Below are 27663 nucleotides of genomic sequence, written 5' to 3'. Positions count from 1 at the left end.
AATGTGTTTGAAAGCCCATGCGGTGTCAAAGAGGGTCGGAAATAGGACTTGGGAAGGTTCAGAGCCACCACTCGGGCCATGATGGGCCGATCGCCATATCTCTCTCTTTTAAAATTACGGTAGTTTTCCTTTATTACTCACAAGTACACCTCTGCATCATAACTTTACATCTTACAATTATACATATTCGTGTTTTCGAAGTATGTTCATAATTATTATTATAGATTGGCAAGCATTACTGTACATAAAGAAGAAGAAAAAAGATGTAATTTTGAAATCATAATATTCCTCATAAATAAGTGACTTCCCGTCTCTTCCGTTTTGTACTAATAAACTTATTGCCTATATTTATCCATTATCTTTTTATTTATAATATTTTCTTACGTATCAATTTTCCTTTTAAAATTGTTATCCACAAAAGCTACTGTATTTTCTGGCGTATAAGACTACTTTTTAACCCAGGAAAATCTTCTCAAAAGTTGGGGGTCGTCTTATATGCCGGCTACAGCAGCAGCTCCTGCAGCAACTCCCCACCAAAGGATAAAACGACAGCAAATTAAATGAGAGGACACCAAGCTCTCTAGATGAAGCAGAAATACGCTTGAAAATTGGCCCCAGAAGCCCCCGGCCACTGGGAAGTGGAGCGGATTTCTGAGCCGGACTGGAGACTGGTTTTTTAAATTTTTATTTGGTGTGTGTTGGAAGAGGGGTGGTCTCAAACTCTATATTTTAACTGGAAAAGTTGGGGGGTTGTCTTATACGCCCAGTCGTCTTATACGCCGGAAAATACGGTACTCAAAGTCCGTCACCGTTTTCAGACTGCAGCAATTACTCTTCAAGTGTTCCTTAAAACAGTTCCAATTTGAGACAAACTCCTTTTGGGATTTATCTTTGATTCTTTCTGATAAGTAGTCTAACTCCGCGTACTCTGTTAGCTTTTGTATCCAATCAGATGTGGTGGGTATATATCTGCTTTTCCAATGTGTAGCTATTATAACCCTCGCAGCTTTGGTGGCATACAGAAAGATTTTCCTTGGGTTTTTTTAGGATATCCAAACTGATCGCCATCTCTCAGCCTAACCCACCTCCCAGCCCTGCAACTGCCACCATCACCACAGCATACCAATCTTCACTGAAGTGGTGACGTCACGTAGGGCAGCTAGCAGATGGTTCCCCAACCGCTTGATGTTCTCCAGGTCGTCCTTCATGGAGTACGACAGGTCCATGAGATAGTACAGGTCCACGGGGTAACCTTCAGCCCGTCTGAAGCGCACCGTGACCCTCTGTTCCTCTCCTGTATGCACAGAGTAGGAAGGAAGAGGGAATCAAATCCTCAGTGCTACCAAGATACCGTCCGTATGCTTTCCAATGTTGTGAAGGAGTGCTGAGTCTCATTTTAGCCAGGGACTGGGAACCTGGGGAGTCCCCAGTGGTTGTTAGGTTACAACTCTCGACATCCATCATCATGGGCTGTCTGGGGCTGATGGGGGCAGGAGTCCAACAGCAACACCCAGAAGGCCACAGGGTCCCTCCGACCCTGTTTTCAGATCACTAGGCCAAGGCCGTTCTCAATGTACCTCTTCCGTCAGAGATGTACGCAAGCTATTAACAGAAGCAAGTGTCTCCCTCGTGCCAGCACCACAATCTTTTAGATACTAGGCAAAACATTTTTCTTCAGCCAGATTTTAAATGGATTTTTTTACCAATTTAATTGGAGAGGTTTTAGCCTATTATGAGCCATTTGCTTGCTTCCTCTCCCTCAGCGCCCTCTCCCCCTGGCAGTGTTTATTTTATGCTGTGTATCACCCTGATACACGAGGGACGCGGGTGGCGCTGTGGGTTAAACCACAGAGCCTAGGACTAGCTGATCAGAAGGTCGGCGGTTCGAATCCCCGCGACAGGGTGAGCTCCCGTTGCTTGGTCCCTGCTCCTGCCAACCTAGCAGTTCGAAAGCACGTCAAAGTGCAAGTAGATAAATAGGTACCGCTCCGGCGGGAAGGTAAACAGTGTTTCCGTGCGCTGCTCTGGTTCGCCAGAAGCGGCTTAGTCATGCTGGCCACATGACCCGGAAGCTGTATGCCAGCTCCCTCGGCTAATAAAGCGAGATGAGCACCGCAACCCCAGAGTCGGTCACGACTGGACCTAATGGTCAGGGGTCCCTTTACCTTTATCACCCTGAAATCCAGTATGATTAAAGTCTTTTAAATAAATAGAAATGTAATTTACAATTCCCACATCAGATCATGGTTTGGACATGTCCAAACCATGAACTCACTTCCAAAAAAGTGGAAGGACTACAGTGTTCCAAGTAATTCCTAACAGCATGATCACCACCAGCAACATATATGCAATAATGAATGGGCATGTCCTTCTTATATCCAAAGCCCATTCAAAGCCCATTCTTTCCCTCAAAGGATTCTGGGCATTGTAGTTTGTAAAGGGTCACTTGCAATTGTAACTCTGTGACGTGTAAACTATAGTGCCCAGAATTCTCAGAGAAAGAATGTGTTTCAAATGTGCTTTAATGCTATGGTGCGTACGAAGCCACAGATATGCAATGGACAGGAAAAAATAAACATCGTTTTGGGAGACTACAACTGCTATATTGTTTTAAACTGTTTTCAATATTGTGTTTGAATTGTTTTAACCTGTCCTGGGACCTTACGGTGAAGTGCGGGTAATTAATAATAATAATAAATGATGAATGCCTTGCATAAAGATTATATCCAACTCACATCAATAACACAAATTGCTGAAGGTTTGCCTATTTACTGTTGTGCTGGTGGCCCTAATGCCGTTTCGAGTCGCAGGAAACAACTGAGGGATACACAACCCGAACTGGCAAAAGGAAGGCTGGAGAAAGCTGTGTGGATTCACGATTCTTTATTTCTTCCACATACATCGTATCGGTGAAGGAGGGAGGTCAGGAGAAGTTTAATCGAAGCTGGCCATTGCTTTGCCTTTGGATGCTGACCCAAGACAGGGAGCAAGTGCAGATTTCACAGAAGGAGAGAGGAGGAAGATAGTGCTTCTCCCTGAAGCATCCCTGCCAAACAGCCATCTCTCCCAGAATATTATTGAGAATGAGAATATTCTCTGCTAGAAAATTCTCCAGAGAACATTCTCTACAAACTGCAGATTCTAATGTAATAACTAGTTTTACAACCCACATTTTAAAAATTGAGTAAATTATAAGTCAAGCTGTGATGTTGCCAGTGTAAGTAATGAATAATTATTTTTTTGATCCAGTTACATTACTGGGCATTGTGTCATTCACCATCGGCAGTTCTGAAATGTAAGCTACAGAAAACATTTCCCCACCCCCTAGGTTTTAAAAATGCTATTCATTTAATTTGATGAACATTTTTATATTCCTTTTTCTTTAAAAGCTACATTTCATACATACACAACATAATTCGAATTCAAAGTTGATGGTAAATATATGGATAGTGGCAGGCTCAGTGATTAAAGTGAGTCATTCACGTTGAATTTTCAATTTCAAGTTTGGTGCAAAAGAAAAATCTAAGAATGTGAATTCACTGCACTGCCCCATTGAGTAAAAGAATCTGTACAATTTTTGGTTGCCATCTGAACAAGTTAACCCATGAACAAACATGTATACTAACTAATTATATCATTTTCAATGCATTAAAATTATATCATTTTCAATGCATGAAAATGAATATTCTCCTATTTTAAATGAAAATTCTCTAATATTCTCATTGATTGAGAATATTCTCGAGAATATTATTCTCGAGAATTTAACATCACTATCTCCCACCCACCCCAACACAACCCAAACTGGCAAAAGGCAGGCTGGAGAGAGGACCTACCAGGCCGAAGCTGAAGAGCAATTCTCTGCGGGGCAAGCTGCGTGAAGCTCTGGCGCTGGGTGCTGTTGCTCAGGGGCCTGTCCTCCAACACACGCTGCCCGCTGTGTGGATCCATTATTTCACTGGGGAGGCAGCCACGACGCTCCAGCTCCACCCGAGGGGCACAGCGCTCCATGTCCGACTCACCCGCTTGCACAAAATCCTGGAGGGAGGGGGGGGAATGGGAAGCGGACAAGTTTCCAGCATTGCTTCCATGAACATACATCCTCCTTTCGGAGGGGCAGGTGAGAAATAACATATGGGAACAGGCATTGGAGCAAAGATGACTCTCTCCAAATGGCTGCAAAAATGCATGGAACGCAGGGCAACTGATTCCTGACCATCAAACATGTTGACTGGGGCTGATGGGAGTTGGCAGTCCAGCACATACCGTATTTTTCGCTCTATAAGACGCACCTGACCATAAGATGCACCTAGTTTTTAGAGGAGGAAAACAAGAAACAAGAAAGCAATGCAAAGCCTCTTGAGCGAAGAGAAAGGAGCGCTCCCTCTTTGCTCAAGAGGCTTTGCATGGCTATTCCCGAAGCCAGAAGAGCAAGAGGGATCGGTGCACACCGATCCCTCTTGCTCTTCTGGCTTCTGGGATAGCTGCGCAGCCTCTTCAGGGCAGCGGGATGAAGGTTCCCCCTGCCCCGAAGAGGCTGCGCATGGCTAAGCCAGAAGCTAGAACAGCAAGAGGGAGCGCTGCGCAGCGATCCCTCTTGCTGTTCTAGCTTCTGGGATAGCTGCGCAGCCTGCATTCGCTCCATAAGATGCACACACATTTCCCCTTACTTTTTAGGAGGGGAAAAGTGTGTTTTATAGAGCGAAAAATACAGTAATCTAAAAGAAGAATGGGGCACCTATGGCCCTCCAAAAAGTTGCCGAATCTCAGTCAACATAGCCAATGGTGAGGGGTGATGGGAACTGTAGTCTAGCAAGATCTGGAAGGTCACAGGTTCCTCATTCCCAAAACTTTCAAAAAAGTATGGTTTTCGTTTTTAAAATTCACTTATACATTCGTAGCAATGTCTCAGTAAATTGGTTTTCGTTCCATGGCTGTGAGTGGCATACTTACACCTTTGTCATGGCTGGACCATTTCCCGGGGAGGTTTGACCCGTAGGGGTGCTGGGGGACCAATCTGTTATCCCATTCCCTGGCAGACATATGGTATCCGAGGGATTCCTGAATGCCATGGGGATTTTCTGGACAGCAAGACTGATGCTCCTGCCAAGGACCTAATCTTACTACGGAATAACAAGAAAATCAATGGGATCACTCCTCTGACGCTGTAGAGCTCAGGGTTTTCCAGTGAACTTCAGACAATGAAGCAGGCTGGGCGACAGCTGGAGCATATCACAAATCTTTTAACGAAGCCAGCCAAACACAGGCTGGAGCACATGGCGGTGGCTAAAATGCGGTGGTGGCAAAGAAAAATGACTTCTCAGCCACCACTGCATCCAGCATGGCTCCTCAGAGTGATCAAGGAACTAGTGAAACCTGGGTCGGAATCTGTAACTTCTTAACCCTCCGAGACTTGCTGCAACTAGCTTGCAAGGGATTTGTTCATCTTCACTCTCCCTTTGAAACTGCTGTTAGTACCATTTCAGAAGATCTGTCCAGAACCAGTGGTACCAAATAGTATGGGAAACAGCCTTACTAGAAAAATTAACCAATAAACTGAAACTGACACAGGGACAAACAGAAGACGCCTTTACCCCGGTATGGCGCCCCTTTATCACATACACAGCCCAACAAGACAATGACAATTATCCACCAACAGCATACAAATCAATATGGCTAACCTGATCCAAAACACCCACCCACCCCACTCACACATGAAAACAAAGACCACCACAGCCAATCACAAACAACCACACCCTAGGCCAACCCCAACCTCTCTCACCACCAACGAAACACAAATGAACAGCAGAGAACCTACACGAGCAACGCTGACACCAAGCCCCACATACATTAAGCAAAATAGAAACATCGCCCCCCCACCCCCACCCATCTTCACCCCTCTCTCCCTTTTCTTCCTAATGTCTCAACAAATGAAACTGATTTGTAAAAATGTTACATGGAAAAAATACAAGAGAGACATTACACATACTTCTGTAAATCAAGAAAATCTTTAATAATAATTTAAAAAAGATGCATCCAGAAAACCATCCACTTCTGTTGTTCAGGATCAATGGCGGTTTTAACAGCCTGACAGCACTTGAAATCGAGTACTGCCAAATGCTTGCTCTTTCAGCCTTTGCCCAATGAAGCTTATTAGAGCTTGACGGCAGAGAAGAAGAAGAGTTTGGATTTGATATCCCGCTTTATCACTACCTGAAGAAGTCTCAAAGCGGCTAACATTCTCCTTTCCCTTCCTCCCCCACAACAAACACTCTGTGAGGTGAGTGGGGCTGAGAGACTTCAGAGAAGTGTGACTAGCCCAAGGTCACCCAGCAGCTGCATGTGGAGGAGCGGAGACGCGAACCCAGTTCACCAGATTACGAGTCTACTGCTCTTAACCACTACACCACACTGGCTATCAAACTAACCTCTCTCAGAGGTTAGTTTGGTTGATACAGGAATGGCAAATGCCTCATAGTGGATGGCTCCACCTGCTGTGAAAGCCGTGGTGGTGCCCCCCCCCCCCATTGGGGATCTCCCTATATTACTGTACTCAATATGCAAACTACAGAATCACACTTTTATCACAGTCGTCATCAGCCGTCGTCCACCTGCTTAGAAGCACGTGGCAATGAAGGAACCACCATTGTCTCGTGTGGCACTGGAGGAGCTCCTCTGCAGTAAAAGCAACAACGGTTGGACCCCTTCCCCCCTCTACTCTTCTCCCAACCCACTACCAAAATTGACCAAACATGCAGAAAGGCAGCCGCCATCGCCTTATCAGTTGAGCGGCAGTGGTTTCCTGTTTTATAGGTGAAAAAACTGCAGGCCCGAATGCTGCTTTGTCTTTGAATTGCTGTTGCAGCCAGATAAACGATTTACCCCCCTACCCATCCTATGTGGTGCTGAGATCAGTCTCTTTTCCACACACACCATAAGACAGAAAGTGCAAAGCACGTCTCAGGCTATCAGGGTCACCATTCCGGCAGCTGCCTAGGCTCACGCCCCTTCTAGTGGGCGCAATGCCCACCCCTCAGAGCCTGCTGGTCCTGATAGTCGTCGTCCTCCTCCTTCCTGCAGTCATTGTTCTGCTCACCTGCCCTCTCTACTCATGCAAGCAGCGACAAGGAAGAAGATGGAACAGTGTGTACAGTACTGGCAGCCCCACTTCAAACAGGGAAAGCTTCAGAAAAGGGCAAGCAAAATGATCAGGTGGGTCTGGCATCTCCATGAGGAAAAGTTGTAGCATTTAGGGGTGTTTATTGGAGGTTTATGGGACGCGGGTGGCGCTGTGGGTTCAACCACAGAGCCTAGGACTTGCTGATCAGAAGGTCGGCGGTTCAAATCCCTGTGATGGGGTGAGCCCCGTTGCTCGGTCCCTGCTTCTGCCAACCTAGCAGTTCAAAAGCACCTCAAAGTGCAAGTAGATAAATAGGTACCACTCCGGCGGGAAGGTAAACAGCGTTTCCATGCGCTGCTCTGGTTCGCCAGAAGTGGCTTAGTCATGCTGGCCACATGACCCAGAAGCTGTACGCTGGCTCCCTCGGCCAATAACGAGAGATGAACGCCGCAACCCCAGAGTCGGCCACAACTGGACCTAATGGTCCCCTTTACCTTATTGGAGTAAGAGGTAACACAATAGACGCTTACAAAATTGTGGCCCAAGATAAAGATAAAGAACCGTAAGAAGAAAGGAGGACAGGGAGGCCTTGAAGTTAGGCCATCAATAGTTAGCAGCACCCTAAACAGCAGCCTGGGCAGAAACAGGAGCCACCTTGTGGCAACACCCACCCAGCGAGATGTGGCATATTCCTTTTAAAATTACAGTAATTATTCCATAATTTGCATGAACTTAGTATATGCAAATGCTATGCAAATCTGCATCTTGTATGGGGTGGGCAGAGTGAGGCATTCTCTCCTTTTTTACTGATGCATACATGGCCAAATTCCCAGTAGTGATGTATGGAAGTGAAAGCTGGACCATAAAGAAGGCTGATCGCCGAAGAATTTATGCTTTTGAATTATGGTGCTGGAGGAGACTCTTGAGAGTCCCATGGACTGCAAGAAGATCAAACCGATCCATTCTGAAGGAAATCAGCCCTGAACGCTCACTGGAAGGACAGATCCTGAAGCTGAGACTCCCATACTTTGGCCACCTCATGAGAAGAGAAGACTCCCTGGAAAAGACCCTGATGTTGGGAAAGATGGAGGGCACAAGGAGAAGGGGACGACAGAGGATGAGATGCTTGGACAGTGTTCTTGAAGCTACCAGCATGAGTTTGACCAAACTGCGGGAGGCAGTGGAGGACAGGAGTGCCTGGCGTGCTCTGGTCCAGGGGGTCACGAAGAGTTGGACACGACTAAACAACAACAACACATGCCCAAATGTGCAGCATGTGCAGCAAAGTTAGTCCTATGCCTACCTTTCTTTTAGGAAACTGGTTCCTTTTAGAAACAAAAGCCTGAGAGATCCAGGAGAGGGTTTATCATTAAACCAATTATAATGGTTTTAAATCTACGTCTGATCAAAGGATCTCTCTCTCTCTCACCACCCTCAATGCGCCGCCGCTGTTAAAAACTCACAAGGCAATTTACAGTAACGAAAGTGGCAAGGCATGTGCGCACATGTACAATTCATAAAAATTAAGCTTCAGCCTGAACGCAAACATCTGGGCAGGATGTGGTGAGCGACTCTTTCCCTCGTGGCTAGCAGGGCACCTGGCTGGCTTTCCGGCACTGGGAGGATGAACAGTGGGTAGTGAGAGTAATAGTTATTTTCAAGGAAGTGTGGTTTTGGTGTTTGGGGTTTTTTGAGGGGGTGGTACTGGGTGTGGGGGCCCAGCTCTACAGGGTAGGAGGGTGGAAGGGCATGGGGCCTTTATCATTTCAGCAAAGAGGGTTCTGGGAAAGATTTCCTGAGACAAGGTGAGGTCTTTCCCCCTCCCCAGATGAGACTCACCAAGCCTGCCATGTTAAGAGAGAGCCAGGGCTACGGGTGATGTCAGCGGAGGGATATTATTACAGTTTTATGGCCTGCTGCCCTGTGGGCGGACAGGAAACGGTTGTCTTGCGGTGCTATGCTAAAATGCGTACACTGATCCTGTTAGGAAGTGATATGTTGGTCCTCATCAGCTGCCTCGTGAACGTGAGCTAGGACAGTCAGTTACAGAGAGTATCATCGTACAGTGGTCCCTTGGGTTAAGTACAGTGGTACCTCAGGTTACATACGCTTCAGGTTACAGACTCCGCTAACCCAGAAATAGTGCTTCAGGTTAAGAACTTTGCTTCAGGATAAGAACAGAAATCGTGCTCCTGCGGCGCAGCGGCAGCAGGAGGCCCCCGTTAGCTAAAGTGGTGCTTCGGGTTAAGAACAGTTTCAGGTTAAGTACGGACCTCTGGAACGTATTAAGTACTTAACCCGAGGTACCACCATCTGTCCCAGAAGGAAGCTGTGCTCCCTAATTCTCTCCTCCTCAGTCTCTGTACACACACACAGAGCTCTGTACGCGCTCAGAGGCACTCTTTATATCATTATATGGGATATATTCCTTCACATCTGCTTCTTTAAAGAAGGGGCTTCAAGAGCCTCAAATTTCCAGAGTGCTGCTGGTTTAGATTCTTGCTGACTCAGTACACGACCTCCTCTTGCACAGTTTAAGAGAAAGTCTGTGCGAGAGAAACCACAGTGAAAGGACAAGGGGTGAGTCAGAGGCCAGGCTGGTAGCTTGCCACCTCCGGATGCTGCCACCTTCAAGGAAATGTTTCGCCTCTTTTGCCAACGGGCACAACTGCTTGGACCAGGAGAATTATCCTGTGCAATCAGGAGTCCAAAATGTTTGCCTGTCGACCCACCAAGGCTTGCGGATCAAGCAAGGAGGAGGAGGTTGCAAGACAGGAAAGTGGCAAGAGGCTTCAGATGGCTCAAGCGAGCAGGTCAAGCTTGCTGCCACATATCAGGTGGTGGGGTGGTCCGAAATACAATTTTCCTCCACCAGCTGGCTGGAGAAAAGGGTGCCGCTGGGCATGCACAGAGTACCTTTGTGTCAGTATTAAAGGAATAAAAGCCACATGTTTGGGCGTTTCAAGTCCTGAGTAGTCAGTCCACCCACCCAACGCTTTAAACAAAAACACATTAACAGCAAATTAAGCTCTGAGGTGCCAACCCTGGGAAAAATGATTCCTTGGTCCCCCAAAGGATATGCTAGAGTTAGGCTGAGGAAAAAGGAAAATGACACTCACCAGTTGTTTGCACCAGGCACAGCTGGGATGGGAACGGATGCACTCGTGGCAGGAGGGATGAGGCTGGCATGAACCTGCAAAGGAAACACAGGTGGGCTAATGCCAGATTTCTGCCTGCAATCTCTCTCTCTCTCTCCCACTGTCCTCTGCTGAGACACCTGACAGTCCACAGGCAGTCTGGTTGGCCAGTCTGGTTCTATCTCCTCTTCCAAACCCATTGTTGGGAAGCTGCTAAACCTCATGAACACGCAGTCAGACAATCCCCAAGCACAGGACAATAAGGCTGAAATCCCCTCCCTCACTTAAGCACGAGTAAGCTCCATTGAATACAATGGAGATTAATTCTGATTACTACTATTATTTAATTTATATACCACTTTTATGCCGAAATGACTTCTAACTATACAGTTAATTAGCCACTCTGAGCCCAGCTTCGGCTGGGGAGGACGGAATATAAATAAAAATAATTTATTATTATTATTAATCCACAATTAAAATGCTCAACAACATTAGGGGGTTAGTCATACTTACCTTTCCTCTGCTCTTTCTATCGCACCCCCCTTTTCCCCTTTTTCTTTTTTCTTTGGAGCTTTCCCTGCAGAAACCCGTTCTTTAAAGCTCAATCAGAGCAAACAGCAATTAGCTGAAAACCCAAATTTATGTTTGCTTCATTTGAGCAGTAAAAAAACTGCTCAGACACAGAGCTTTTAAGCATGGACCAGTGCCTGGAATGCGCGGGCCAAATGGTAAGTGTAGTTAAGCCCTAAGACATCTCAAATTAAAATGTACAATAAAACAGTTAAAAAGCATAACAATCAAAGCAGTAAAAACAAGCCACAAGTTCAAATTAGGGGAACCCTTGCTTAAAAATTTTGCTGGAGCCTCTTGTATTTCAGCAGGGAAGGCATTCAACAACACTGGTGTCACCACTGAAAAGGCCCTGTCTCCATGTTACCACAAGTAGATTATAATCAGGCCATGGCAAAACCAACCAGATTCCATTAGCTGATTGCAGGCAGTGAAGAGGAATATGGTTTTTCAGGTAACCTGGTCCAGAGTTACTTAGTGTGCAAGTAGCAGTGCCTGAAAACTGGCTCGGTGGCTAACAGGCAGCTAGCACGGATCCCTCACACTAGTATGATATCTGCCTGAGAAGAACTCACCACTGGGGCTGCAACCAGCTGCAGTCTCTGGACCAAAGACACAGAGGATACCTTCCAACATTTCTCCAATGAAAATAGGGACGTCTTAAGGAAAAGTGGGACATTCTTGGATCAAATCAGAATCCAGGACGGCTTCTGAAAATCCAGGACCTTTCCTGGAAAACAGGGACACTCGGAGGGTCTGCTGCACTGCCAGCTAAAAGGTTGAAACTCTGACATTCTCCCCCTCTCCACATGTGCAAAACCCATCTCTCCACTTTACCTGTATCCAGCATCTTCTCTGCATGTACCATTGTAAGGAGAATAAACAGAAGCCACAGTCTCACAGTCCATCCAGTGGGAAGCATAGCCTGGTAAGCAAGATTAAAAAGCAGAGTGGGGTTGTTAGGGGAACTGGAGAAGGAGATGCTGTTCTCTTCCTCCTGTACAGAAAAGGATAGCTGGATTACTGTTGGGCGAAGGGCGGGGGCAGTATTGTGGGCATGAGTGGAGCCTAAGTCCTGTGGTGGTTGAGCATATGCTATGCATGTTGTACAAGGTCCCAGGTTCAATCTGTAGATCTCTGGGAATCCAAAGGATCCGGGCACTACCAAGTGATATGGAAGACCTCTGCCTGGGGTCCCTGGAGAGATGCCACCAATCAGAGTAGACAATAAAAAGATAAAGGGGCCCCAGACCATTGGGTCCAGTAGTGGCCGACTCTGGGGTTGTGGCGCTCATCTCGCTTTACTGGCCAAGGGAGCCAGCGTACAGCTTCCAGGTCATGTGGCCAGAATGACTAAGCCGCTTCTGGCGAACCAGAGCAGCGCACGGAAACGCCATTTACCTTCCCAACGGAGCGGTACCTATTTATCTACTTGCATTTTGACATGCTTTCGAACTGCTAGGTTGGCAGGAGCAGGGACCGAGCAACGGGAGCTCACCCTGTCGCGGGGATTCGAACTGCTGACCTTCTGATCGGCAAGTCCTAGGCTCTGTGGTTTAACCGACAGCGCCACCCGCGTACCATGGAGTAGACAATACTGGATATTTTTATATATATGTATCCCACACTTCCTCCCAAAGGAGCCGAAGGCACCAAACACATCAGTAAGTAAAAAGGTAAAGGTACCCCTGCCCATTCGGGCCAGTCTTGCCAGACTCTAGGGTTGTGCGCTCATCTCACTCTATAGGCCGGGAGCCAGCGCTGTCCGTAGACACTTCTGGGTCACGTGGCCAGCGTGACAAGCTGCATCTGGCGAGCCAGCGCAGCACACGGAACGCCGTTTACCTTCCCGCTGGTAAGCGGTCCCTATTTATCTACTTGCACCCGGAGGTGCTTTTGAACTGCTAGGTTGGCAGGAGCAGGGACCGAGCAACAGGAGCGCACCCCGCCGCGGGGATTCGAACCGCCGACCTTTCGATCGGCAAGTCCTAGGCGCTGAGGCTTTTACCCACAGCGCCACCTGCGTCCCTTAAACACATCAGTAAGAAACATCTAAAAACAATCAATGTTTGGAAGTGTTGGGTGGCTGGACAGACAAATAAAGTGGCCACAAGATATAAGGAAGCTTCCAAGATTCCTATGAATGTTGGTTCTACAGCTGAGTCCAATGACCCTCTCACACATAAGGCTTATATCTGTGCCACCGTCACTTTTAACGCAACAGTGGAACTGTAGCCTGCATTTATAACATTGGCACATGAGGTCTGCCATGTGAGAAGCTGGACTGTGACCACAGCTTCAGGATGGCTGGGCATATTAACCTGAAACAGAGGTGTATTCAGAGGCATACCTAAGGCTTGGTGAAACCAGCCCCCAGCAGGGGTGCAGACCCAGAGGGGTGTGCGTTCAAAAATCACCCCAGAAATCTGTCTCCGGTTATCTGTGAGAGTATTATAGACAAGAGCTGTATTATATGTATTCTAGACAAGAGCTCTATGGGAAAGCGCCCTATTAGAAAAGTTGACCAACAAACAAGCTAGCACGGGGACAAGCAAAATTGGAAGCCTTCCCCTCAGTACGTTTCCCCTTTATCCAGTGCTTTTTTCTGGGGGGGGGGGCGTAGGGGTACACATACCCCCTAAACATTTTGTGAATCTTTGTGCTTTTGTCCATTTACTGTAGTTATTTTTCCTGATCTGAACTATAAAATAGTAATTTTTCTGGAGTCAAAATGAGAGTACGTCCTAAACATTTTTTTTTAGAAAAAAAGCACTTTCTTTATCACCAGGCATAGGCAAACACGGGCCCCCAGATGTTTTAGGACTACAACTCCCATCATCCCTGACCACTGGTCCTGTTAGCTAGGGATGATGGCTAAAAACATCAAAAACATCTGGAGGGCCGAGTTTGCCTATGCCTGCTTTATCACATACATAGCCACAACCGATCCCCGCCCCCCCCCCCCACCAGCAGCATACAAATCAATATGGCTAACCTGACCCCACAACCTAGCCCCCCCCTTTACAAACAAGCCACACTGCAATCAACTGAACACAGCCAAGCAGGTTCGGGGGACCCCCCCCCCCCAAAAAAACCCCTACGCTAAGACTTTAGGCAAGAGAATGAAAGAACAATAACCTCCCAATCTCCCTTCCTTTCTTTTTCCGCAACTGCAAGACGTCTGTGACAAAAAAAGTGTCTCTCGCTAAATGTAAATGAACTGTGAAAAAGACTCTATGAATTGGAAGTGGAGACAATAAATGTACCTTTCTCTGCATCTGTTTTGTAACACAAAAAAATCCTTAATAAAAACTACCGTATTTTTCGCTCTATAAGACGCACCAGACCACAAGACGCACCTAGTTTTTGGAGGAGGAAAACAAGAAAAAAAATATTCTGAATCTCAGAAGCCAGAACAGCAAGAGGGATCGCTGCGCGGTGAAAGCAGCAATCCCTCTTGCTGTTCTGGCTTCTGTGATAGCTGCGCAGCCTGCATTCGCTCCATAAGACGCACCCACATTTCCCCTTACTTTTTAGGAGAGAAAAAGTGAGTCTTATAGAGCAAAAAATACGGTATTTTAAAAAGAAAAGAAAAAGCTGAGTAGGAAAGCTGAGCAGTAGGAGAAATGGCAAGAAGGTTTGAGACTGGCGTGCATGACGCAAATATGTGCATATACAACGTTGCTGTCGTGGTGAGATCAAATGCGGGAGAATCTTCCTGTGCTTCCTTGCAACGCTGCACAAAGACGTGCAATTTTTTCCCACCCTTCCATCTTGCATCACCCTCAATGCAGACACTTCAAATACCTGGGTTGCCTAAAATTTTGTAATTTCTAATGTGGCTATTGCAGCAAAGGGGGGGGGTAAGGGGGGGCACCAATACAGTTACTTGCCGAGAGCACAAGGGATCCTAGGTTTGCCTCTGGGTATGTTGTGTCTTTAAAATTTCTCATTATGAAGCAAGATTTGGGGATCCCTTGCTCGTAAAAGCACTATCCCAAGACAGGTTATGTGTGCAAACCATTCGAGCAAAATACATGCTGGTAAGACACATGTTTGCAATCTAAATCTGATCTAAATTCTGGAAAATTCTGCAAAGCTATGAAAAACAATGGCACTTCAAAACTTAATTGCCTTTCTGAGCAACACACTGTTTACAACTTGTGAGTAAAAACACACATTTCTACAGAAGACACTGTTTATGAGTAAAACCATGCCTTCAAAACAAGCGATGACTCCATCTATTACACGGATTAGTCATTCTGTGCTGCCTGCTCAGAGATAAAGAAAGTTCGTGAAATCTTATTCTTTCACAATTTGACTCGGAGGTGGCGAAAGATAAAGAAACGGCAACCTGAACTATTCTAGCCGAAGCGTTCCTGGAGCATAAAGTGTTTGATTTCCACAAATACTTGAGGAAAAGATCTCAAACCTACCTTGAAGCTGACTTGGCTGCCGGTCACAACTGTCCGTGGCAAAGTTCTGCAGCAAGGGAGCTATGCACTATGAGGCAGTGGAAGCAGTTCTTAGGCCAACTCCAGAATTTCAGAGGCTGTGCTTCCCCTCTAGAGGTAACCAAGGAACATTGAACCCTGCAAGATTATCTCAAGACAACCCCTCCCTTCCTGTGAAGAAAGGGCAAGCCCAACAGCATGCAGCTAGCTTGTTTCTGCCTCAGCTACAAAAATATATTGGGGGAAATAATCAACTACCTGCACTTTCAGAGAGGGTGCACAGCGGCAGCGTACTAATCTATCTCATGCACACCCCTGTGTGTCTCCACCCTCTGGAACTCAAGGCACGGGTTTCCCCAAGTGAATTGCCTTGATTCAAAGAACTGACCAGCCCCAGACCTGCTTAGTTTCAGCAAAGTGCCTTTGGACCAGAACTGAGGAACCTGTGCTACCCTCTCCAGATATTGTTAGGACTCCATCTCCCATCATCCCTGGTCATCATTGGCTGTGATAGATGGAGATGGTAGGAGTTGGAGTCAAGCAAGGTTCTGAAAAAAAAATTAAGGTTATATATATATATATATATATATATATATATTCATAAATGTGCTTGCCAGGCGCACACATGGATATGTGGACCACATGTCTGGAGCAGCCCAGGAAGACCATCCTGAAACCATTTTGACTCCCAAACTGACCAAATGTTTTCTCTGCAAGGAGGGAGGGGGTGAGGGAACCTTCCCATTGTCTCAGGAATTGGGTAGGCACCATCTCAGGAAAGGCAATCAGATAAGACATTATCAGATAACTTGGCAGACAGGAAAAACAACAACGTTCAAATTTCTGTTGTAGACCGCCTTTTCTGTGATGTAGGTATGATGTTTGTGGGGGGTGGTCTTGGGTTACACCCCTTCTGTGATGTATGTATGATGTATGGAGGGGTGGTCTTGAGCTCCAGGGCAGGGAATTTAAAATGTCGATATAAGGGCAGGCACACCTTGGTTCTGGGTCCTCCTCCTTTCCTGCGTGTGAGGGGAGCGCCCTGTTGAGAGCCAGTGTGGTGTAGTGGTTAAGAGCGGTAGTCTCGTAATCTGGGGAACCGGGTTCGCGTCTCCGCTCCTCCACATGCAGCTGCTGGGTGACCTTGGGCCAGTTACACTTCTTTGAAGTCTCTCAGCCCCACTCACCTCACAGAGTGTTTGTTGTGGGGGAGGAAGGGAAAGGAGAATGTTAGCCGCTTTGAGACTCCTGAAGGGGAGTGATAAAGCGGGATATCAAATCCAAACTCTTCTTCTTCCTCTTCTTGCAAGAGCATTAATAAAGATCAGGCTTACTAGCTGCTTTGCTTCTCAATATTCTCTGGTTGGCCTCTGCTATTTTCTCTTACTGATAGAGAACCCACTTAAGGACTCTATAAGGGCTCTTGTGTCCCCCCATAAGGGAATAAGGGCAGGTTTTGTTTACAACACTGTGCACAAGTTGCAGTTTCTTCTTGCCACTAATTTTGTTTGCAGGCCCTAGCAAACCTTCAGCCATCTGCTGCGTGTTTTTCCACCGGCCCTGCGCTGCTGTGGGTGCATTCACACGGCCACATTTCCTGCAAACTTCGGCTTGCTGTTCCAAATAAGTCAAAACTAGGTTTTGAGTGAGGCTCACAGCCACCCTCCACCATGTCTGCTAGAAGTCACAATCCACAAACTCAACAAAACTCTTTCCTTCAAACAAATAAACTGTACTCTCTTTTGCATGTGATTTCTTGCAACTCAGCAGATTTCAATTGCTTTTTGCTAAAGTAAAGAAATTTCTAGCAATTTCCCAGTCAGTTTGCATATCTGTTTCTTAGGCCAATCTGATCCCTTATTAGTCAGAAGTTTCATTATTATTTTCAGTGCTTTTTTCGGGGGGGGGGGCGCAGGGGTATGGATATCCCTAAACATTTTGTGAATCTTTGTACTTTTGTCCATTTACTGTATTAATTTTTCCTGATTAAAACTATAAAATGGTGATTTTCTTGAGTCAAAATGAGAGTACCCCTAAACATATTTTTTTTAGAAAAAAAGCACTGATTATTATTATTATTTCATTATCTCCCATCATTCGAGGATCACAGAGATTTACAGTATGTTTATGGTCTGGCTCAGCCTTCGCAGAAAGCTCTAAGAATTCTGTCTCACTTTTTTTATTGTATGAAGAAAGCTCTCTTTCAAACATCTTCCTTTTTTTGCTTTGTGTGCAAACGTTCCTCAGACTTGTTAACCACACTATCACATTTAGGCTTTTTTTTCTGCAGCTAATGAAAAGGTGTTAAGCAAATCAGCATCTTTGGGGCCCTGCAAAATTCACCAGCAGAGCTGCCTTCCTTTTATCCGTTGTCGTCTCGGCAGCTCCACTGGCTTCTATAAGCAGGTCAAAGTGCTGCTTAAATCTTCTCCAATTTTCTGGAGCACAGCTGAAGAGATCTAACACATCTAGGGCTTCTTTCTCAAGCTTTCTGGCTTCAAAATCATCCTATAGATCACTATCCCACTTCTGGTACTGCCTGTTGTTCCCTGTATTAGCAAAGAAAGCAGGGAGCTGTCCTAGACTAAGATCAAATGTTGTATTTAGTTTCAACTCAAAATACCTTCAGTCATGATCCTGCCGTTCCCCTCATGTGTTCTGGCGACACTCCTTGTTCCTTCCAGCCCAGCTCTTTAAAGGAGCCAACTTTCAATTAGGGGCTTTCTTTATCAAACCCACAATACTTTTACTTAAAGAAATTTAGCATTGTTGGAGAGATATACAGTGGTACCTTGGTACTCAAATGGCTTGGCTCCTGAACAAATCGGCTTCTGAATGCCGCAAACCCGGAAGTAAGTGTTCCAGTTTGTGAATGTTTTTCGGAAACCAAACATCCGACACGGCTTCCGTTTGAGTGCAGGAAGCTCCTGCAGCCAATCGAAAGCCAGGCCTTGGTTTTCGAACAGTTTCGGGAGTCGGAACAGACTCCTGGAACAGATTAAGTTTGACAGCAGCAGCAAGTGGTGCTGGAGGAGACTCTTGAGAGTCCCATGGACTGCAAGAAGATCAAACCTATCCATTCTGAAGGAAATCAGCCCTGAGTGCTCACTGGAAGGACAGATCGTGAAGCTGAGGCTCCAGTACTTTGGCCACCTCACGAGAAGAGAAGACTCCCTGGAAAAGACCCTGATGTTGGGAAAGATTGAGGGCACAAGGAGAAGGGGACGACAGAGGACGAGATTGTTGGACAGTGTTCTCGAAGCTACCAGCATGAGTTTGACCAAACTGCGGGAGGCAGTGGAAGACAGGAGTGCCTGGCGTGCTCTGGTCCAAGGAGTCACGAAAAGTCGGACACGACTAAACGACTAAACAACAACAACAACAAAGCAGCAGCAGCAAGAATTTTATTAGCACAAGTATGGAAAACAGAGAAAACGCCAACAAAGGAAGAATGGCAACTTAAGTTTATGGACTACGTGGAACTGGCTAAGCTGACAGAGGATACATGAGAGAGACAACATCGATTTCAAAAAGGACTGGGAACCATTTACAAATTATATAAAAAGACACTATAAAGATTTGGACCCATTGGCAGGTTTTGACTAAACTTTCACAACTATATAAGAGGTAAAACCAGCAGGGTATAGAATTTGTTTAATAAATCAATACAATAAATTAATAAATCAATACAGAAATACGGGGGAAGCCAAAGAAATATGGATATATATGAAGAGAAATATGGATATATAAATTGTTGATTTAATGTACCGGTATATGTGTTTTAAATTGTATTTATTGCTGTTTCTGGGAACTCACTGGGTGTTTATTGGGTGTAGGAATCCCACCCTGTTTTGCACATGGGCACTCTAGATATAACCTAGAGCTGAAACTAAAGAGAACTGTATTTGCCTGTTCTTTTCCGCAAGAGTCAGATGTCTCTCTCTTGCATTCTGTGGCCATTAACAACACTGCAAAGCTGCTCTGTCTCACGTAAACAGACTAACAGCTTCCACGTGAGTAACGTTCAGCAGCTGTTGGGCTTTTCAGTTGGCTGCTTGCAAAACGCTGGCTTTCAGAATGACTCCAGGATGAACTTTTAGAAAGAGGTCGTGACTAGCTGTACGGCTCTTTTACAATGTGGTATTTAATTCTGGTCTACGGGTCTCTTAAGAGGGTGGCCTGGTCCAAAAAGAGGACAGAGATCCTGACCCTTTAATTGCTGTGCAGAAGCGGGCAATTCAGCAGGTGTAGCCCACACCTGCTGAAACTCACCTCTCCTCTTTTTGCAGCTGGATACCCATAACCGCCCGTTGGGCCTCGCAAGTAAATAACACGAGGATATTTCTGAAGAGCTGGGGATTTCTCTGAAGTTTTCACCACACCACAACGAAGCAGTCTATTCTTCAGTTTAAAATTCAAAACTTAAAAATAGAATGGCAGTTTTGAAGTTTCCGCTGCAATAGTTGGTAAGGCTATGCACACACCCCTCCAGGTGCGTGCAGAATAGAGCGCCCTTTCCCCACAGCCAGCCATGCATGCATAGAGCTGTGTTGGATCATGGTCCCAATGGGGGAAAAGCAGTGAGTCTGGAAAGAACGAGCAAATCAGGGTTATGGGAGCCAGTGTGGTGTAGTGGTTAAGAGCGGTGGACTTGTAATCTGGCGAACCGGGTTCGCTTCCCTGCTCCTCCACATGCAGCTGCTGGGTGACCTTGGGCCAGTCACACTTCTCTGAAGTCTCTCAGCCCCACTCACCTCACAGAGTGTTTGTTGTGGAGGAGGAAGGGAAAGGAGATTGTTAGCCGCTTTGAGACTCCTTAGGGTAGTGATAAAGCAGAATATCAAATCCAAACTCCTCCTCCTCCTCCTCCTTCTTCTTTGTACATGCCATTACCTTTAAAGCACATTTGAAATGCAGTCTTTCCTTCAAATAATTCTGGAAACTGTAACATACCCCTCACAGATCTAAAATTCCCAGCAACCTTAACAAACTTAACAAACCATTATTCTTTGGGAGAGAAAAAAAAAATGATTCAAATGTGTTTTAAAGGTATGGACCAGAACAGCAGTCCCCTTGTGCAATCAAGCTGAAGAACCACGGATGTTAAGCTTCCTAAAACTGGCAGCAGATTGGAGTAATTGCCGTTGCTTGTATTTGTGGAAATGAAGAATCAGCCGTTGGACTTTTGTTCCAGCATCCCTAGGTGTAACTCAAAATCTTTCACAGCTTCTAGAAGAACTGAAAGTTGTGTACACACTCCTGTGTTCCCACCGCTGGTTTTGGAGTCTACACACAAGGTTAGCCACAATCGTTATCTACCTTGCATTTATCCTGTTATTTTCCCCACCCCAACTAAGCTTTGATTCAAATTGAGGAAAATAATGACCTAGCTGTGTTTTAAGCTGGTAATGGGCACATAGCCCAAGCCTCACACTTCTTCCTAGGCACCATCTTAAGGCTATGAAGTATGCAGACCTCATGGCTTCAACATAAGCCAGTTTTCTTTCTTTCTCTGCTTCCCACCCTGTTTCTTAACATTCAGCTTGATATTAGAGAATTTTGAATGCTTGCTCACACTTTTGTGACAGTTTGACTGGTCCTAATAAAGTAGGGGTATCTAATCCGTGGCCCTCCAGATCTTGCAGAACTCCTATAATTCATGACCACTGGCCTGGCTGATGGGAGATGGGAGTCTAACATCTAGAGAGCACTATGTTGGCTACTCTATAAGAAAGGTGGCTGTGTCTGATGTGAATTTTGGATTCCCCATCACCATCTTACAGATTAATACAGCTGCCTTTTTTTAGATGAAAGCCATGACATTCAAATTGCAAAATGTGGAGCAATAAACACCTGATTTCATTATGAAAAATGATCTTCACAACACACCTTCGTAAAACTACAGGAAAATATGTACAAAAGAACTTTAGAAAGGGGGTAGAGCCAAGAAACAGAAAGAAGAAAGAGCTTAAGCCGTAAGTTAATTGAGCATTGTGCAGAATTTACCAAAAATATATCAGACAATGGAAGCAATTATACTGAACGTGGAGCAACACAAGAGAGCTTTGAATCCCAGATACTTGGATCATGTTGTGTTGCCGAAAGCAATTTGCTCAATCTTGGACTAAAAACGGAGATTTAAAGGGACATAACTTGAGGAGCAGTTGGGAAGATGAAGTAATTGATTAAAAAAATTAAGAACTATAAGGTGTTCCACACATCAAAAGTGCTATTTGCATGTTAAACGGAAAGTGGTCTCACAGGGAGGTTTTGTCACAGATAAACATAGACAATGTCAGTTTATCTGCATACCACATTTTCCACAAATGAGTTTGTGCTGAAAATACACAGCAAATAAACATTCTGATTACAATAACCATAAGGTATAATTTAAAAAAAGGATCACTGGAGGTTGAGCAATTCATCAGTTCATGTAAAATAGGACAAACACTCACCAAATATGTCTTGCATGAACTTAATTCTGAATCAGTTAAGGTAGGGTAGGTTACCTTTTTTTTTAACTCTAAAAAAAGAAGACCTCTGCTGCTTTGTTCCTCCAGCATTCACAGGGGCTAACCAGATGCTTGGTGCAGGGATGCATGCAAGCAGGGCATAAAGAAAACCTCCTCCATTGTTTGCCATCAGCACGTCTTAGAGATCTACTGCTGAATGTGCCTAATTCTTAATTAAAAAACAACAACCCATTTTCATCAGGGTTGGCTAACCTGTGGCCCTCCAGATGTTGTGGAACTCCTATCAGCTAGCATGCATGGTCAATAGTCAGGGATGATGGGAGATGGAAGTGAGAGCTGGACCATAAAGAAGGCTGATCGCTGAAGAATTGATGCTTTTGAATTATGGTGCTGAAGGAGACTCTTGAGAGTCCCATGGACTGCAAGAAGATCAAACCTATCAATTCTTATGGAAATCAGCCCTGAGTGCTCACTGGAAGGACAGATCCTGAAGCTGAGGCTCCAATACTTTGGCCACCTCATGAGAAGAGAAGTCTCCCTGGAAAAGACCCTGATGTTGGGAAAGATGGAGAGCACAAGGAGAAGGGGACGACAGAGGACGAGATGGTTGGACAGTGTTCTCGAAGCTACCAGCATGAGTTTGACCAAACTGCGGGAGGCAGTGGAAGACAGGAGTGCCTGGCGTGCTCTGGTCCATGGGGTCACGAAGAGTCGGACACGACTAAACGACTAAACAACAACATCTGGAGGGCTACGGCCATGCTTTACCTAATGCCAGAAAACTTCACAAGGTTATACCATCCCGAAGACCAGAGGGAAAGGGTGTGGCACCAAAACAAAGAAGGAAAGTGGGGGGAGATATTTACGAGCTAGGTGCCTGGATAAGCAGATGTGTCTTTAACTGCTCTTTACAGATAGCAAAAGCCTCCCCTCCCTCACCCTCATTATTAGGACCTCTGTAAGATTGCCAGCTTGTTCAAGGTTGCTGCAGCTCAATACGCAAACCTTAGCCAATGGTCATTGCCAAGTCGGATTTCTGCACACAAGAACAGACCAGCGCAGTTTTCAGGTTGCTGGGTTTTTGTCTGGTCACCTGGCAGCCCTACCCATTTGTCGCTGTATCCACAGTTGCAAGACTCAATGCTTTTGTCCCTTCTCAAAACAAGCAAGCCAAAAACCTTGCAGGCAACCAAGACAAACTCACGCTTTGATGTTGATACATGCTGGTTCCAAAAGCAGGCACTCTGGTCTGATCACTTGGTCAGTGAAACTGGAGTAGCAGATGCACGGTGGTTTGGAAGAACAGCAAAGCCTTCTTGGGTTCCCTGCCTTCTTGGGGCTGTTTTCCCAAGCTTGAAGGAACAGCAAGAGGGCTGGCCAGAGACACTTCCTCCCGTCGCCTTTAGCTCTACTGCTCGCAAGTGACAACTTGATTTGCGTGCGTCTTTTCTTTTCTTCTGAAGGCTGTTGAGAGGAAGCCTCGAAGCTCATGCAGTGGAAGAATAGGCGGCTTGGAAGGCGGGAGGAGACCGAGAGCTGAGGCAGAGAAAGAGAAGCTGGGCAAGGACAAAACGGCTGATAAGGGAGAAAAGAGGCCCAGATTGAGGTGTGTTTCTTAAGGAGCATAGACAGCAGTGTTAGAAACTCGGATATATATAAGCTAGGCACCAAATGGTCCCTTAAACTAAAGTCGTGCAGTGGTACCTCAGGTAACAGATGCTTCAGGGTACAGACTCCGCTAACCCAGAAATAGTACCTCAGGTTAAAAACTTTGCTTCAGGATGAGAACAGAAATCGCGGGGCGGTGGGAGGCCCCATTAGCTAAAGTGGTACCTCAGGTTAAGAACAGTTTCAGGTTAAGAACAGACCTCCAGAACGAATTAAGTTCTTAACCCGAGGTACCACTGTAGTTGCCAAAAAGGAATGTCTAGTTGCCATTTTGGGGCAAGATGGCTGTAAAGAGGTTTTTCAAATGATGGACTGATTGTGATTGATTCTCAACTAAACATCTGGCTTGTTCAGATGACAACCTTGAGCTAGATTAAGAACTTTGAGAACTTAAAGGAAAAAAAGTAACTTGATCCAGGGACAGTCCACATATATATATTGGCCTAGGTAAAGATAAAGGGACCCCTGACCATTAGGTCCAGTCGTGGCTGACTCTGGGGTTGCAGCGCTCATCTCGCTTTATTGGCCGAGGGAGCCGGTGTACAGCATGTGGCCAGCATGACTAAGCTTCTGGCGAACCTGAGTAGCGTACAGAAATGCCATTTACTTTCCCGCTGGAGCGATACCTATTGATCTACTTGCACTTTGACGTGCTTTTGAACTGCTAGGTTGGCAGGAGCAGGGACCGAGCAACAGGAGCTCACCCCGTCGCGGGGATTCGAACTGCCAACCTTCTGATTGGCAAGTCCTAGGCTCTGTGGTTTAACCCGCAGCACCACTATTTTTTCTTAATGGTGACTGCTCCTGCTCAGGCTGCACAGGAAAAACATTTTGGTTCCAGAAATTGATTCCAATTGTGCTGCTAAAATGTAACTGATAGAATTCTACAGGACCGGGTATTAGTGTGTGAAAACAGCCTAGATCCAATTATCCCCAGGGATGCACCGCCAGATGGTGAAGATGTCAGGCGCCATCCTGGTGCCCAGACATCTTTACTTGGTCGCAAGTGTTCGAAAAGCCTGGTGCAAAATGCACCTGGCTAATTTCAAACACTAATAGACAGGGAAGTGCTTTATGCTGGTTTTATCATTTTCCATGCTTGCTGCAAAGTGGCGGGAGAAGGGGAAGAACCTTTTTCAACAGGAAATATATTTCTGGCCAACCATATGCTTCACCTTCCAATAGCTGTGCCTGTAGTAATGGACCTCTCTGTGGAGTAAGGACACGCCATTCACTTTCTAGTCTGTTTCTAGGCCTGTCTAGACTTCTCGCAGAATGGAGGATTGAGTTCTAGAATGCAGAGGTTCACTTCTGTTCTTCAGAATAGAAACCACAAAAAAATTCCCTCACCCACACACGGAAATCTACCTCACGACATGCAAACATACAGAGAACTCAGCACGCCACAGCATTCTTCCTTTGTAGCTCACAAGAACCACAAGCTAAAAGGCAGAATTGTCTGAGGGTATATACACTGAATACGACCATCGTTCACTGTGGACACAGAGTCACTGGAATTGAGATACAAGCCGGAGGAACAAGTTCTTGAGCTGTTCTGTGACACAACCTTAGAAATGAAATTTCAGCAACTAGTATTACCGAGGCGTTTTGGATTTCAGTTAGTGAAGAATACCTAGAATTGGCCGGTGAAGCAATCGGCCACCTGCTGATGGCTGGTGCTTCCCCAGAATAGCTGTCCTCCCAAAAACTCTCCCGACTCACTCAGTTCCACCCACTCAAAAGCCCACACAGGCTCAAACTGAAAGATATTTTTTTTTTCAAAATTTGTATTCATTTCATAACACAATATATAGAACACAAACAGGAAAAACACACACAATACAAACAAATTCTTGTCATATCCTTATTTTTCTAAACATTGTTAAGTGGGCTTCCCCAAGTTCCACCTATCTGATTTTCATTTTACTTCATCTTTAGCAGTTCACATATATCATAATTTCTAACCATCTTTTTTTCTATCACACTTACTTTAACCATAAAAGACTTCACATTTTATCACTTACAAATAATACTATTTTAAAATACAGTATCTTCTACTTCTAACCCTACAGCGTATATCCACTTCCAAAGCTATTCTAAGATTTAAATATTAACATATTTTTTTTCAAATATTCCTTAAACTTCTTCCAATCCAAACTGAAAGTTTTGAAACCACTGGCTCTTTTAAATTATCCTGTGGGAAGTCTTCCTGTATAACCTGCAATGATTATGGAAATGGCAGGACGGTTGCTTACAAATTTTTTTTTTTTTAAAGGGGATGGTTTCTTTCCCCACCCCCATACCCCCTACACATTCTTTCAGCATCCATCTTAAGTAAGAAGCTAAATGTATGAGGTTTGGGCTGGGAAGTCCCCAGATGGAAGGCAGCCGATGGAGAGGACATTTTTTTGCAACCCGGGGGCAGGGGGGGCACATTTCCTCAGCCTGGGGGCGGCATACCCTCCGGGGCCAGAAATGGGCAAGGCATAGGTCTCTTACCTTTGTAAATGAAATATACTCACAGTCGAGACTGGATTTCATGCTCTTTATTCAGCTCATAGTGGTGAGGAGGAATGGAAGTTCCCCTAGAATGTCTGCTTTATATACATTATTTACACAATGAGCCCCACGTGATTGGCTAATTCCGGGATTCTCCTGTAGGCCAATCAGGTTGCGGATTCACTTCCACCTGGAGCTGGATCGGGTCGCTCCTGTGGACCAATCAGACTGCTGCATTCTGGATCCTATTGTTCTAGGACCAATCAGGCTGCTGCATTCTGAACCCTACTGTTCTAGGACCAATCAGACTGCTGCATTCCGGATCCTATTGTTCTAAAACCAATCAGACTGCTGCATTTTGGATCCTATTCAACTCAGTACATAACAGTAAAAGAGTCTCTGTTCCCTCCATGCAAAAAGCCAGAGGTTCCTACGCCCCTCCACCCGCATCTCCTCCTTGCAGGAAAGCAGGGATTGTGGCCACGGTGCAAGGACACAGGCCAGACATGCAAAGGCACTCAAGGATGGGGGGGCGGCGTTTTCCACACACCCCTCATGGCGCCTGGGAACTGTAGTTTGCCCCAACCAGAGCTGCATTTCCCAGCATCCTTCACAAACTCCCAGGGTTCTTTGAGGCGAGAGCCCCTGGTTATTTAAAGATTATGCAGCCAGCGAGAGTATGAAGTAAACCCAAGCAAGGGTGTGGCTTGAGAAGTGGCTGTGGCTCTTAATTTTTTCTAATTTCCCTCCAAAATGTATGATAAGAGGCTTTTTGTGCAATTACTGCGACATGGGCAGGCTTCTCACGGACGTGCCCTCAACATTGAAAACAATGAATTCTGAAATAATTTGGGATTTCTTGACCTGTTTGGTTTGTGTGTGTGTGTTTTTAGTGGCATGTAACAGAGGTTTAAAACTGAATGTTAGAGGAAATAAGCTGCAGCTGTTTTTTCACTTCCTAGTTACAGCGTGCCCTTTTTTCCCTTTCTTTTTTAAACCTGCCGGTAACTTTTATTCATTGTGTGCTAATAATATCCTGAATTCTTCTGATACTAGTACACATGCGGGTCATTTAGTTCAAGGAGTTTGTGATTGGTTTTCCATTGCACTTCATGTTCCTATAGTCTGCATCAACTCGCCCCTTAAATGCAAAACTCCACAAATGTACTATGGAAAAGAAGGAAAGATCTCCATTATCTCCCCACAAACTCACAGTGCCTGAGAGCAATGTCTCACACCCAATGTAACTCTCTGAACTGAAACCAGAGGTGCTATTTGTACCTTTGTTATCCATGAAATTCTTTCAATAAAAATCCTTTTTTACATGGGATGTTAAAGAATGAACTGGTTATAAGTCTGGAAAAAGCTTCAGGATTTAATCATAGTTGTTCATATTCAGCTCCTGTGTTTCTGCTCCATAGGCACAAAAACATATATTGATGCTTAGATTTTTCTGTAGGTTATGAGGAAACTGTTGGGTCGTGGGTTGACATAGCAGCCGGCACAGCGATTTCTTCAAGTAGCTCTTTATTATGGTAAGCTGGAATAGAACTGACTGCGAACAGCTCAGCCGGCCTGTATTTATAGGCAGCCGGCTGTCAACATTGTAACCACAACAGCCCAGAGTTCCCGCCTAAAATAACAGACGCGGACCTGAGTGAAAACTATCTACAGACCTGAGTGAAAACTATATACAGTATCCCCCTGTTGGCCCAGGGTGAAACTACACTACATAACACCCCTCC

General features: G+C 45.4%; 1 protein-coding gene across 1 annotated transcript in view; it reads right to left on the bottom strand.

The window, feature by feature from the left end:
• Nucleotides 1-26011, bottom strand: part of ITGB7 (integrin subunit beta 7) — a 41404-nt gene extending 15393 nt beyond the window's left edge. The window contains 7 exon segments of the mRNA XM_080994467.1: nucleotides 1124-1294; nucleotides 3834-4035; nucleotides 10237-10310; nucleotides 11662-11749; nucleotides 22956-23000; nucleotides 23003-23326; nucleotides 25919-26011. Coding sequence (XP_080850593.1) covers nucleotides 1124-1294; nucleotides 3834-4035; nucleotides 10237-10310; nucleotides 11662-11749; nucleotides 22956-23000; nucleotides 23003-23326; nucleotides 25919-25960 — 946 coding nt within the window. The 5' untranslated portion in view covers nucleotides 25961-26011.
• Nucleotides 26012-27663: the final 1652 nt, after the last annotated feature.

This window comes from Podarcis pityusensis, assembly GCF_964106645.2.
Source record: "Podarcis pityusensis genome assembly, chromosome: 2".
NCBI classification, from domain to species: Eukaryota; Metazoa; Chordata; class Lepidosauria; order Squamata; family Lacertidae; genus Podarcis; species Podarcis pityusensis.
Note: the sequence above shows the minus strand (reverse complement) of the source record. Positions and strands in the feature narration are given on the sequence as shown.